Source organism: Uloborus diversus, unplaced genomic scaffold (assembly GCF_026930045.1).
Source record: "Uloborus diversus isolate 005 unplaced genomic scaffold, Udiv.v.3.1 scaffold_723, whole genome shotgun sequence".
NCBI classification, from domain to species: Eukaryota; Metazoa; Arthropoda; class Arachnida; order Araneae; family Uloboridae; genus Uloborus; species Uloborus diversus.
The window spans coordinates 28,266-44,017 of NW_026558927.1; the positions used below are offsets into that span (position 1 = coordinate 28,266).

At 33.0% G+C, this 15,752-nt stretch overlaps 1 protein-coding gene across 1 annotated transcript in view; it reads right to left on the reverse strand.

Annotated features, from left to right (window-relative positions):
- Positions 1-259: 259 nt before the first annotated feature.
- The window catches only part of LOC129233788 (cholinephosphotransferase 1-like), a 59,566-nt gene continuing 44,073 nt past the window's right edge, over positions 260-15,752 (reverse strand). The window contains exons 7-9 of the mRNA XM_054867765.1: positions 14,035-14,160; positions 10,817-10,973; positions 260-397 (exon numbers count right to left, since the gene is read on the reverse strand). Coding sequence (XP_054723740.1) covers positions 279-397; positions 10,817-10,973; positions 14,035-14,160 — 402 coding nt within the window. The 3' untranslated portion in view covers positions 260-278. The remainder of the gene's footprint in view (positions 398-10,816; positions 10,974-14,034; positions 14,161-15,752) is intronic.

Genomic DNA, 15,752 nt, shown 5'->3' on the forward strand with positions numbered 1-15,752 from the left:
TTTGCAGTGCTCTTATATGAAAACAATTTGAAATTAGCTTAAAAGGGTGTAATATGACTTCCAGTTCTGAATGAATGATGATTACAAAATGATTGAATGATGAACACAAAATGATTAAGCAAGCAGCTTGATTACCACATGGTAACACTGAGATTTCGTGTCTGCCACATTTCCCTTGATTTTTCGAGATGCTTCCACGTAAAAGCCGTTCCCTGAATTTCAGCAAACGTTTATAAAAGCACATATACAGTTTTTCAAAGCGGAGGCAGGGTATGACATCAAGGGATTTCGTCATCCAGTTTCACTTCGTCCACAGAGTCTCCGTCCTCTAGGAATGGATGTTGATAGGATGGGGATCGGGGGTTGGAGATTAGATCTGAGGTCTCTGAGGCGCCATCTAGAGGGGGACAGAAACAAAATTTCAGACATCCTATCAACATGCATTCCACAGAGACTGATCAAGAACACAAATGATCAATCATTCAAGGCCCTGTCCAAGAAATGAGTTTCAGGAGTTATAACCACTCTCATAAATTGAGTATGCATACTCCTGTAATTGATGATATTACTTAATCACGGCTAAATAAATATTACATTGGAGAAATTCAAATATGAAAGAATGGCTGACAGTGCAAAGGATAAAGAACAAAATATTGCTCTTAAGGAGGTAATAGAGTTCATTCAACCGGGGGGGGGGGGGAGGCAGCAATAAAACAAACTACAGTAAAACCCCTCTAATGCGGACACTAACGGGACAATTTTTTTTGTCCGCAATAGAGGGGTGTCCGCAAGACAGGAGTTTAATAATGTTTTTTGCCTTGGAATTGGGGAATTAAAAATTGTCCACATAAAAGGGGTGTCCGCATTAGAGAGGTGTCCGTTAGGAGGGGTTTTACTGTAACAATGTTTTGTTCACAAGTAAATTTTATAAGTAAACTCATAAATTTTTTTACAAATGAGTGTTACTTCACAGAATAAATTATAATACGTTGTAAAAAAAGAATATTTTATACACACTTTACAAAATAGTGAATTGTGTACACAGGAAAAAAACTAACTTTAAAAAAAGTTTTGAAAAATAAAACACTCTCCTCATCAGGATGAAATAATTATTCTATTATAAATTATCTAACATGCTTGCTGGCAAACAAATTTCTAAAAAACTTTCGACAAAGTTAGCAAAAATGTTTTTTTTTTCTGTAAAATTTCACAGCATTTTTTAAAATTCTGACAAAAATTTAGCAAAATAATGAAAAGAAAAATTGCATTCCTATTCAGACACATAATTTTGTATCTGAAAAAGAAGAAAAAATTTTATGTGCAAGAAAAAAATATCACGTAAGAAACATCTTTGAAAATGTTTGCCTCTTTCAAATTGCAGTTAATGGAAAATAATTTTGAAGTGACTAAAAATCTCTATTATAAACAAAATTATTATTTTGCTCTACAACAACGTTGGCTAGATGAAATAATATGTCAACTTTTAAACACACACACAAAAAAAAGGACTGCCATTTAGCCATTGTGTCATCATCAAAATTCTCCACCATGTCTCCAGTTTCTCAAGGAAAAGAGTCATGAAACATTGGAAAATATTTTTTTTTTTCAATAAAAAGTTTTTAATTCCTAGGGCATGGCCTTGAAGGTATAATACCTCTTAGAGAAAAAAAAATATCGTAAAAAATCTAATGAAGTCAACAGCAGATAAAATGACAAATTTCATTGACTAAAACTATTTATTGCCACACAAAATTTGTACGAGTTTTACTCAGTCAATTATCAAAAGCACCAAAAAATTTCACAAAAAATATATATAGCACATGGAGATCTAATGTTAATACAAAAAATTTTTACACTCCCAATTACAATAACATTTTTCTTTAACTTCCCTTGAAAATACCTGATACAATAAAACTTTTCTCATACATACAAAATACAGCTCAATTCAAACATGATTTGAAATATGTTTCAAACACGTACAATACGTAAAAGAATAATTACAATATCTTATTCTCATATATACACATGAAGTTGAAGTACGTGGTAACTAACTGCTTGTTTTTCATTTTTAATTTCATAATTTGCATTTCACCAGCTTAGGGTACCAAATGATGGCCCATAAACGAATGCTGTTGTCAAGATGCCATCATTCCAACGAAATTTTTCAGTCACTGACCAATATAACTAACTGGAATATTACCTGGTACAGTGCTGCATCATAGGAGTAAAGGTTTCGTGGAAGAATACATCTTACTCACTTGACTCACAATTGAACTGGATTAAAAGCAATGCTCAAAAAGTTTAAATACAGGTTAAGACCTATGTATAAGAATATTTATTGTTCTGTTATGCATGTTTCAAGGATGATATTTGAGTTGCAAATTAAACTGATGCAAAATAAGCATGAAAACTTATTATCTTTGTTGATGCTTTAACTTCTTGCATACATTTCTTTATTTTCAATCTGCATCCCTCAAAAAGATATGCTGGAAAAAGTGTATTCAAAGGAGTGCCTTAATAGAATATTTAAGGAGGTCACAGTGACCTCCCAAAAATTTTTCTTCTGCAGCAAAAATTTTGCCTGACTATTCAGAAAATTTGAAGACAGCACTGACTTTTCAACCTCACAAAAATTAAGTTTGGGGACCACTCGTTAATTCGTTAAGGGGTCACAGTACCTTTCAGGCAATTTCTTTTAATTTATATAAATTTTATATTTCTTTGAAACCATAACATGCATACTTATTTTGTAATCAATAATTTGATTTCAAAATTTAAAAATATTGCCTACTTTTTTTGAAAATTCAAAAAATTGAGGAAAATTTCAACTTTTTAAAATTCCTAAGGCTTTTTTATTTTTGCACTAATTTAAAAAACGTTTTTTGCAAAACGATCACTATAATCATTTCTAAAAATCTGTGCATTCATTTGCTTATGAGTTCATTCGAAAATTTTCTGTGATTAATTATGTAAAAAATTAAAAGTTTTTTTTTTTTTTTAATTTGTTTTTTAAAGGTTTAACATTCTCTAAACATTAGAGTAATTTATAAAATGCTTATCCAATGCACAGTTTTGTCAAATATGTTATCCCAATTGCAAAAAGTATAACTTTAAAGCTGTATCTTTAATAGAAAAAAATCCTCAGGGATTCTAATGACATGAAAACACAAAAAAACCATCATCGAGAAAAAGCAATTTGAAGTTTTTCTTTTGCATAAGAACACTTAGGGAGCCTGGCCTAAAACCACTCATAATTTTTTAAATATTTGAACTAAAGCATTGAAACTTTTCCCCTGCGTTCAGAATAGTTTTTTGTTTTGAAATAAGCAATAAATTTTTTTTTGACCATTTCATCATTTTTGAGGTACTGTAATCCCTTAAGGTAACTAATAAATTTTAATGTCCCTTCAGAAGGCACAACAGAGTACAAAGGATTAATTCATACATGCAAGAGTGCCTTTTTATTCAAGGTGAAATGTAAATCAGATTAAAATAATTTCAAACTCAAGTTGTTTCAAAATGTTTGTTTGGGTTCGAGCAGACAATGAAAGGTTGTTCATTTAGTATTCCAGTTCTGTAGGTAGCTCAATGAGCTCTTCGTAGATTTGTTGTCAAAAGCACAAATGAAATGTTCATAAAATAAAAGGCACACATAAAGTGATTCAGACAATGAATAAATAATCAACACAATAATATACGATTTTTCTACCTATTATTTTACAATAAAATTGCTTCACGGTTAATGGTTTGCACAAATAATATTGGTTCTTCTTTAGTTGAAACTAATTGTACCAAATTAATTTTACTGAAGGTGGCAATATTTACCGAGAAAAGTTGAAAAATGAAATACAAAATTGAATTAAGCTCGCTGAAATATGCACAACAATTACTATGAATTAGGACTATTTACACATACATTAAAAAAATAGTAAGAAAATATTCAAAAAATAGCTCTCATATTGTATCAAACTGCACAATGAAAAAGGCAACCAAAAACAAATCCTGATATACATACATACATACACATGAAGTATTCTCTATCAGTGATAATACTGTTAGTCACAGGCATAGCTACAATTCACCTTCAGGGAAGGGGTCCCTTAAACCCCTCCCCCTTGCTGCACCCCTGCTGCTTGTACATATTACTAGAAGCAGAGGATATACATACATACATACACATGAAGTATTCTCTATCAGTGATAATACTGTTAGTCACAAGCATAGCTACAATTCACCTTCAGGGAAGGGGTCCCTTAAACCCCTCCCCCTTGCTGCACCCCTGCTGCTTGTACATATTACTAGAAGCAGAGGCATAGTGAGGAATGTTTTAAGGGAGGGGTTTATTCTTTTGGGAAACAGTATCTAAATTAAAGACTAAATATGTGTGAAAAAACTGATTTGAAGAAGGCTGTACCATTTTTGAAAATATTCAGTGAAGCAAATCAGCATGCAACTCAAGCAAACTGATCATTACAAAGAAGTTTTCTTTCAAATGTACATATGATTAATGCTCGCACTAAACCAGATACTGTTTTTAAGATACAGCAAAGCTCATTTTTTATAAAAACTTGAACCAGCACTTCCACCTTAGGAGATAGTGAATGAAATTTAATTTCAATTGTTTCATAAGTCTCTCAAAATATTCTTCGGATATGACTACTAAATGACCAATGGTTCTGGCTAAGTCGAATATAGAAAAAAAAAGTTTAAACTACACAAGATCAAAGAACTTCTTCTTTTATTTCATTTGGAAATCTGCAAGCTAAAGTAAAAACCCACAAAACTAGATATAGCAAAAACAGATCTGAATAAAATCTACTGAAGTTCTACTTAATGATTAGAATGATATTTTCATTTTTATAAAATATCTGAATAACAAAATAGCATCAAAGAAGATTTTTTTGGTAAATTACAAAATCAAAGCTAAAAACCATAGTCATTTGATACTTGATTTCTGCTTTTAAAGTTCATAGCCATTGCACGGTAATGTTCATGAGTGATCCAGGTGGGGGGTGATTTCTTTGCCATGTTAATGAAGCATCAAATTCTTCACTCAAAATTTTAATCCTTTGCTTTATAGTGACTTTATCATACTGAGTACTATCGCCAATTTTCTTATTAGCGACAGATAGGAAAATAATTGCCAATATTGGGGACAATAAAAAGAGAACAGCACCAAAATATTACAAAAAGGATCAAATTAACTATTTTTAAACGTAAAAGTAAGAGCCCGACATATTTTTAACGAGTAAAAATGAATGGAAAATCTTGAAAATCCTGATCACACCCTGAGTTTAAATGAAAATTTTTAAAATTGAGACGTTTTGATTCAATATAAACAATCCGTATACATACCTACCAGAAAAACAAAAGAAAAGATAAGAAAGTTAAGTACAAAACAATTACTTACAAAACCATACAAAAACATTATTTACATCTGAAATATAAGCACATTTTTTTTCAAAAATAATTTCATTCAAAAATAGAAGATCCATTGCCATTTCTACATAAGCAAGGTTCCCAACAAATTTTTAGCTTGTCTCTAAGAAACAAATGAACCTAAATTCTAAAAAAAAGGGTCTTAATCAAAACTTTTAAAGATTAAAATCAGGGATGCACCGATTAATCACCAGGAGTTGGTAATCTGCCACATTACTGGTGATAGATACATGAGAGGAAAATGTCAACCGATTAATTGGTAGAAAAATTATCGTTTCAATTAAAACGTTTTTGGCTAGAATAAAAACTAAGCTGAATGAATTTATTACAAAAAAATAATAATAAATAAATAAATAATAATAATAAATAAATAAATAAATAAAAAATAATGGAGGAAAGGGAAATTCCAAATAAAACAGAAATACCAGATTTTGAAAAGGGACTGTTGGGGAAAATGGACCTGTTGGGAGCCCTGCACAAGCAACTGTTTTTAAGGGCTTCCATTTCAATACTAAATTAAATAAATAATCTCATACTGTTAATGAGAACACATATCTATTATATTTAAATATGCATATAGTTTCATATTCAAACATTGCACATTTTTCAAAAAAAGAAAAAAAATATTTTTCTGTTTTGACACATCTAGTACAAGTGCAGGAAAAAAAGTGAGCAACAATGAATAAAAAATATCACATTAATATACAACGCAACAGATCAAATATTGTTTGGAGAAAATAAAAGAAAAGGAAAGAAACTATCATCCACATAATTAATCAATTAATACAGCACGTAAATGAGATGCATTAGCAGCTCAACACAAATTGGCTGAATTTATGGTTGTTTTCAGTCTTCCTAAAGCTGAAACAGGCACTAGAAAGCTGCCTGCAGGACTACCAAGAGCCAAGGCGGAACTCTAGTCATTTTGGTTGCCGGACCCTCTTCCGTCACAAAACTTATAAAATTTATACCACTCTGATTCCTAGTTCCTGACTAGGCTGACATTGCCTATCGTTTGCCCTGGCTGCACGAAGCATGACAACAGCATAATTAAACGTGCTACTATGCAAAATTGTATGAAAAAAAGTTTAACATCTAATGCTTTTTAAGAAAGAAATCATGCTTTACAATACACATCTAACAAGTACTGAGGGATGAAACAAGTACCAGCACCAATGATTGACAAAAAACAATACTTTGAAAAACTATTTCATATGTGGCTCATTCTAACTATTTCAATAGCTCAGCAAAAAAAATATCACCACACTTTAATACTTTTAGATAGATTTAAAACACACAGGTAAAAATTATATATGATACAAATTTGGCACTTCTTAGAAAATAAGTACATAATTTAGATTATTAAGTACTTCATAAGCTAACTTATTTACACTTTTCTGCACAAACACACTAAAAAACCTTTAGTAAAAGATATGATTTAGCAAAGTATGCAATTTGCTTTAAAAGAGATAGCATTTAGGGGAAAAACTTTCCAATTAATATCCTTACAAAGTTATATCCAAAGTTTTTTAATGCCACTTTTTTGCTGAAACTAGTTTCTGTTATGCCAGTTTTAAAAAAGGGAATATTGGTGGTTTGAATCGCATTGGCAGAAACTCCTCAATTCAACTATTCACTAAAAGTATAATACTTTAGAAATATCCAGAAAAAATGCAGTTAAGTCATGCTTTGCACATACTAACAAATGCTTTTCATCTGTTGCAATAGAACAAGTCCTGCCTCATTTTTCCAGCAGAAAGTCTTTCGATTTCAGAAATCTATTGCCATTTGTTTTTAATAACTAGATACAATCAATTTTATCAAAATCTTCATTTACTATATCTTTGGCAAGTTAAGTAAGCTGTAAAGATAAATTGTGAGAATAGTGTTGGCTTAAATTAACTAGGCTGGAAATGGATAGAAATTTTCAAATGGGTAAGGCAAAAAAGATGTGCAAATTTTCAGCAAAAAATAAAACATAAAAAGGATTAAAAATAATGGGCAACATTAAGTTGTTAATTTTTATGCAATTAAAATCACATAGTTGACAAAAATGAGCAAGCATATCTGAAGCTGATGCAAATGGATTTCGAAATGCCTAAAATGTCAAGGCTGGCACGTAAAATAATTAAAATGAGTAAATTTTACGCCTAACACATAAAAATTGGCAAGTAAATATAAAAATTATATGTATGTGTGTATGTACGTTATATATCTGGGGTCTGCCTAGGATATTTCACAGCATCCTTTTTGTGTGGCAAATAACATAATTTTGTGAAAATTGAAATATTTTGAAAGTTCACAATTTATGCAGTAATATATCCAGAGTTTCTTTCTGGATTTTTCCTTTTAGTGTTAATCACAGGGGCAAAATCTTAAGGGGGTGCTTTTAGGAGCATTTTTATTTATTTTATTTATTTATTGAGGTTAATATCATTTTTAATGGGTTCTTTTTTTCAATCTCTATATATATGTAAAAAATAATAAAAAAATAAAAAATAATGGGTGGGAAAAAAAAGGAAAAAAAAAGCCAAGATTGATTTATCGGATATTGTGAAGGAAATTATAACCGACAAGTAATGTGTATTTTGATGAGCACTTTAAGACACGAAGCAAAATTTAACTAATGAAAATGCTGAAATTGAATCTTTTGTTACAATCGCACCCTCTTACATCTACAACTAAATTTACATTTTCTCAATTCATTCAATTAGGAATATTTGAAAACACTTATTTTTTGAATGTTAACATGTTGCAATAGATAAAAGTTGCTGCCTGTTTAGTTTAACACTAAAACTTCAATACTCATACAATTTTCTCCCAAACTAGTGTTAAATGCTTGGAATAATTTTTAATCATGTTGCTATAAAGCTTAATGCCACTCAATGGCGATAATTTAAAATGGGTAAGAAGCTAAGACAAAAGACCTTATGCGCCAATTTCAAGCTGCAGGTGATTGTATTTTCAGAGAAATCTGTAACAATAACACTGTTGCTAGCCATTTAACTTTGGCTGTGCGAAAACAAACATAGAAGCAAAATTGTAAAAACAAAATAACTGATTTGATTTAAAGTTAATATCTTTTTAAACAAACTACACAAGTAAGAAGCATAAGTAATATTAATTGCATCCGCAGACAACATGTAAGGGCAGACCCCCCCCCCCCCCCCCCCCCCGCTTTTTTTTCTTCAGAATTAGCAGATCAGTTAAGTAATAAGCTGATCCCCCTCGTTTAATTGCAAAACACGTTCTAAAATTTTTCTGGTTATGCACCAAAATAAACATTTTAATTTGAGACCTGCTTTTTCATTAAAGAGTTTGTGAAAAGTCCATGTGTTTGATTGGAAACTTTGTGAAGGCCCCAGTTTGAACAGGACTATTGTGAAATATTTGGATCCAAATTTTGTTTGGCCTGACCTCTCCCTGCATAGACACATACATATTAGAATGTGCAAAGGACACATATGAGGGTTGATCCATTAGTAAGGTTTCCATAAATCTTACAAATATACAGTACTGCCTATTCTGATTGAAATTTACATTGTTGGAAAGAAAAAACATTTCTCTACAGTAGGCGCCGCTTAATGTCATCATGGTTAATGTTATTATTCCCTTTATGTTATCAAAATCACGAAGTTCCGGAACACTTGTATGTTAACACGTTAAAAAAGTCGGATACTGTAATCAGCCTCTTCGTTTATTGTTATCACATTTTCATAAACTTTCAATTTTTTCCCTATTATTGTTCCTCAATTAACAGAAATACATAGGCAAACCCTGACGAGACTAACTTTCTGTGAAGCATTTTGTGGTTTTCAATAGCAGTTCAAAATTATTCTAGGAATGAAGCTACAGAAAGTTCGCCCCCAGTGACCACTGACTCCCCCTAAGAAAACTCTTTTGCACCTAAAAAAACTCAGTCCCTGGACATGGCATTGATGTAGGATCTCCATTGTTGCCATTGCTTTGTAAACTATTAAAGAATTGTGTCCAGATTGAAAACAAAGCGAAGTTAAATTAAAATTTAAACAATAAGCAAAACCATGCTGGAAAAGATAGAAAAGCTGAATGTGCTTTGAAACTGGTTTACGAATGTCAGGGAAAACGGTCATATTTTACTTCACCTATTACTATGTGATTAAAAATTGCATAACTTCGCTTTAACTTTTTATAATTCAGATATTTACATTCTGTTAATTTAATAATTTATAATTTGAAAGTGCATTCAGTTGAGTCACTGATTTTAATTTGAGGTTGCCAAAATAAATGCACCTTAATTGGAAAAAAAATCATTATTTTGTGTCTCCTGGATTCTTTTCGGTTATTGTTATCAAATTGTATTCGTCCCAAAGTGATCACATTAAGCGGCGCCTACTGTATTTTGATACATAATCAACATGTTTTTCTGTGCATTATTATCGACGGTGCCTTAACTTAAATATTGAGTGTCACAGAATTCCACCGTCAGAGTGGGACATGACAGTCAACAAACCACCTCCTTCTTTATTGCAGTTCAGAGCTTGAATCTAGTGATTGCCACTTGTTTCCTTAGTTTAAGGAACATTTTGAGGGCCAACATTTTCGAAGCGACAACGAAGTCAAAAAAGCGGTGTAACGCTTCATCAATGGGTTAGCGGTGGAATTCAGTGACACTCGATACAGAAGTTAGGGCATTGTCGAGAATCTAGTGATTACCACTTGTTTCCTTAGTTTAAGGAAGATTTTGATGGTCAACATTTTCGGAGTGACAATAAAGTCAAAAAAGCGGTGTATTGCTTCATCAACAGGTTAGCGGTGGAATTCAGTGACACTCAATACAGAAGTTAGGGCATTGTCGACAATAATGCACAGAAAAAGATGGCGATTATGTATCAAGAGAGAATTTTTTTCATTCCAACAATGTAAATTTCAATGAGAATAGACAGTGCTGTATATTTGTACAATTTTTGTGAACCTTACTTTAGGATCGACCCTCGTGTGATAAGACATTCATTTCAGAAATTTTAAGGAAAATATAAATGCTACTTCTAAAGCAGAAAATAATACTAGGATTATGTTGTATACAATTCAATAACAATCACTTCTAATGAAGTATTTAAAAAAGAAATGATTTTAACAAAATTGGAAGACAGTTCCAAAATTTGAAAGCATCCAGTCAAATTTTAAAAAGTTCTGGAACGTAAATAATTCTATTACTGTCCACTTAAAATATATAAAGAAATATATTTAAAATAAATCAGTCACATTAAATCAAATTAATTTATTATCATCTGATTTTTAAGACGCAATTTAGCGAGCTTGAAGAGAAGCTCTGGGGGAGAAACCGAAGCACCAGAGAGATAGAATCACCCTCGTTTGTAGAAATTAGAGTGTGTACCATTTTGCAAGAGTGGTGCCGACACTAGAGAGCTCGGTTCCTCTTCCATCTTGGAGCTGTCCTGTGGCACGATGGTGAAGAGGCTGATATGGAGGTGGGAGCAGATCTGGCGGCAGACAATCGTACTGTAGTGGAGGAGATTGCACGCTGAATACACCTGCGGAAAAAATTAAAAGTACGTAAGTGGAACAGATTTTCTCAAAAGAATTAAGAACAAAACTGCTTTAACATTCATGATACATTGGAACAACATGCAGATAACAAAAGTAAATACACAATGTAGTTAACGACAGGGCCGAAAGTTGCAAGAACTCTTAAGACGTAAGTTTTCAAAATAAAAAGACGCATGTCCCGAATTTAGTTTTTGGAAAAGTAAAAGGGTTTGAATACAGAACTTAATACGTTAAAAATAAAAGCTTATTTTGCACAAGTGTTCAAAAAAAGAAAATATAAATTAGCACACTGAGGAGTTGTGATGATTGCTGAAGAAATAAAACTCGATCATTATCTTACTTTATTCAAAAACTATTTATTTTTCATCATTAGGTACAGGTTTCCTTTGTAATACAATCCTATCGCACAAATTAAATAAAAAAGCAAACTTGGTAGGATTTTTCCCGATTGCACTCATACAATCATTATGTATTAGCTTTTGCCTCATGTCTTCTTCCATCACACAGTAGAACCTATAAATGAAATGCACCACCGGTTCAGTCATTCCATCTAAAGACTGCAGTTTCATGCTTATCAGCACTCATAAATAATATATAGGTAATAGGAGTGACTGAGCTGGAGGTGGAAAAACCTCTTAAGGAAGCCAAGAGTGCCAAACAAACTGGTAGCTAATAAAGAATTAGCACTGACCAGACGAGTGACCGAAACAATGGTTCAGTTCAACTCCAAGATTGAAGGCAAGATGGACAGAAGGCAAGGTAGATTGAAGGCAAGGAACTCAATGGGTGTTTTACGCTGGCTTTCGAATGGCGTTCGAACTGATTGGATTACTATTTCAAGTAGAAAGAACTATTTAATGCCGTTTTTGGATCCTTAAATTAAAATTCGAACGATTCGGTTCTTTTTTGGCATTTGACCCCCTCCCCCTACGTTCTTTCTTGGGTGCACGAGTACCTCCCTGCCAAATTTGGTTGATATCCAACGAAAACTGGATTTGTATAGGGAACATACATATATACACATATATATTTTGTTTTATTTATATAGATGAATGCAGGAGTTGTACACTTAATCAAAATAAAAAATAAACGTTTGGCTTACTTATAGTTACGCTCTTGCAATCCTAAATTGAAATTATCTAAGTGATTTTTTTTTTTTGAAAGTTGTAAATTTGATCTGGATAATCTGGATATCCAAATAAATAAACAAGGTTCTACTGCACTTGGGGGGGTGGGGGGGATCAGGGCTTGATAAAACAAAATTGCTAAGATTAAGTTTCCCCTCGGCCCAAAAATGACTGAAAACTGGGCTTCAAAACTGAGTTTCTGTTTTTAAGGAAAATTTTAAATAGACTGAAAACACCAGAACTAGTTCAATAAAATTTGGTCTAACTCTGTCGCAATTTTCTTTTATAGCAATTAATTCCATGATGCGATGAAATTGGTAACAACTAACCATCCTTATTCACTGAGAATTGCAGAGCAAACATGTCTAATGTATTGCATTCATATATGTCGGGGAGATAAATAAAACGGATAAACTTTTATCGGATATGCAACTTACAGAAATAATTTCTTGTAGCATTAGTAAGTTTTATTTCAATGTGCGAAAAATGTGCAGAAAATTTCCCTGCCCATAAAGTAGGGAGCACCGAAAGTAGTAAGTACTGGAAGGTAGATTTAAAGTTGTAAATTTAAAAATCAGGTTTCGGTGACCATGGACGGTTTCATACAGATACACATAAGACGAATAAATCCTTGAAGGAAAAGTATATTTAATAAATATTATTAAACAGTTTCTGATGAATATTATACTAGGTTGAGTCATAAATTTTTTGTATTTTCATCTACAAAAGTACTTTTTGACAGCGCCTATTCACGAGCCCCAGTTGGTGGAGGCGTTGATTGATGGTACTTTGGGAAGGACCAAGTTCTGCTGATAATGCTCGGGTGCTAGAACTTGGCTGGTGTCGGATAGCTTCCAGCAAAACTTCATTATCGACAACAGATGGCCACTCAGATCTTGGTTTCTCTTAAAGGGTCGTATCACCTTCTTTGAAACGCTTAAACAATGTTCTGAGCAGTGCGCTCATTCACAGAACTTGGACCATCAACATCATTAATTTCTTTTGCTGCTGCCAGGGCGGGATTTAGGGGAGGGCAGGTGGGGCTATTGCCCCGGGGCCTCCACAACAAAGGGGCCTAACAAAATTTTTAAAAAATATCCTAACTTTCACGAGTCGAAAATATCGGATATATACATATGTCTTTACTAATAATAAAGCTGAAAGTCTCTCTGTCCGGATCTCTCTCTGTCTGTCAGGATCTCTGTGACGTGCATAGCGCCTAGACCGTTCGGCCGATTTTCATGAATTTTGGCACAAAGTTAGTTTGTAGCGTGGGGGTGTGCACCTCAAAGCGATTTTTTGAAAATACGATGTGGTTCTTTTTCTATTCCAATTTTAAGAACAAAATTATCATAAGATGGACGAGTAAATTACGAAATTATCATAACGTGGAACCGTAACATGGGCACAAGCCAATTGGCAAGAAAATTCACCATACATTATTTGTAAATGTACAGGTGAACCAAAAGACCTTTTAATTTTCTGTTATGGGCAAAGCCATGCGGGTACCACTAGTATCAAAATATTCAGATACATATCAAAGTATCAGATATTTTCGAAAATATGATGATCATTCGAACCCTGATTAGGGGCCTCCACTCCTTCGTTGCCCCAGGGCCCCCATACTTCCAAATCCGGCCCTGGCTGCTGCCCTTGCGTTAAGACCTTTTTTCCAGTGGAAACGCAAAATAACACAAATCACTAGCTTATCCTCCACCATTTCAAGAGACTGCAACGTCTACACAGGAACGAGAAATCACAGCGACTGAATAAGGTCAAACTCCGTTCTACCATTTTAGATCAGCTGCGCAGGAACTGTAATTTGCATGCGTTACATTCAGGCCTGCCAATCCAGGACAGGGAAAATACGAAAAAACTTTTGACTCAAACTGGTACAAGTATTGTGTAGCATACTTACAAAACACAGCCACAGGACAATGTACTCATCAATGAAAGTGTTGAAATATTGATTCATGAACAACATGCCAGGCCCCACCAGCACAGAATCCAGATATTCAACTTCACTTTTTGTCATGTGAGCGATCTATGAGGAAAGTGAAAATTAAATAACAGCCATTTTATAAGTAATACAACTTGAAACTGAGCAGACTGCATGATTTACATGGGTGCAATCTGCCATGGGATTTACATCAGCTAAAGGAGATATTTTTCTACGAAGATTGGAATTCTTAAAGGTAAAGCATCCTCTTTTGCACATGCAGCACAACAGTATAGAAATTTTTTTTTTCTTTCTGCCATATCTTTTTGTTGAAACTAGTTATGAAAAAATAAATTGCTACAAATTGTTGTTTTACATGGTCATTACAGGACATTGGATTGCAATAGAACCTCATTATACTGTGTGAACTGGAGAACATATTTTCTACCTGTGTTATATAATACTAGCTGCATTGCCTGGCTTTGCATGGTCTATCTCAAAAATAAAAGTTATGTCAAGTGACACATGCTCAACAATCAAGCTTATTTACACCTCGAAACAAAAACAAAATTTTACTTAGTGATGGCCAAGAAAAAACAAAGTGGCAACCTTCTGAACGCTAATTTAAAATGAGATCGTGCAGACAATAATTTTTCCGATTTAAAATTTCTGCTGCATTTGGCTTAGCAGTGATTTGTCTTTTTTTTCCCGGTGATTTTAAAATTTTTTGAAATTAGAAAAAATGAAGGAACTCTATGGGTGTTTTTCGCGGGCTTTCGAATGGGACCTGAATCAAAGAAATCAGATGATCGGTTGAAAGAGCTATTTAATCCCATTTTCGGGCTTTAAAATTAAAATGGTTCAGTACTTTTTGTTTGAACCCCCCCCCTCCCCCGACGTTCCTTCTCGGGGGCCCAAGTACTTCTCTGCCAAATTTGGTCGAGATCCAACGTAAACTGTGGATTTGTATAGGACACATACACACTTATATTCTTTTTTTATTTATATAGATAGATAACCAGGGTATAATGAAACCTTATTTTTACCAATGTAAATGAATGACAGTAATACAACACAGTTCTGTACTGTACTGAACTAATATATGACACACTCAGAGCTAGTCAATCAAATCCATTTCGACTCCATTCGCTATAGCTCTGAACCAAACAGATTTTAGGAAAAAAATGAAGTTCATAAATGAAGCTTTCAGAGCTTAAGTGGATTAAATCGAAATGGAGGATCCACTTTATATGATGTATATATAGTTCTATATGCCTCATACATGTAGCACTATATATCATGCTTTTATCAGCATTTTCGCTTTTTCTTCTGCATTAACAATTATTAACTTTAATATTTTTTATCTTTCTCTTCAGAATCCTACACACAAAGAGAAATTTATACAAATAAATTATATTTCAATTGTTTCCTTTAAAGATCTTTTTAAAAAAAATCATATTTCATTTTGTTTTCCAACTTTTTTTCTGTTTTTTTGTTTACCTTTTAATGTTTTAATTGATCATCAGAATATTATGACTCTTTTAGTGAAAACAAAAGAGGAAATGGAATATGAACTGAAAAAACGAAAAGAAACAAAAAAACTAGAGACGTACCGAGTACTCGGTAACTACTCGGCCTATTCGGCCAATTTGCCGAGTACTCGGTACTCGGCCAAATTTTGATCAGATACTCGGCCA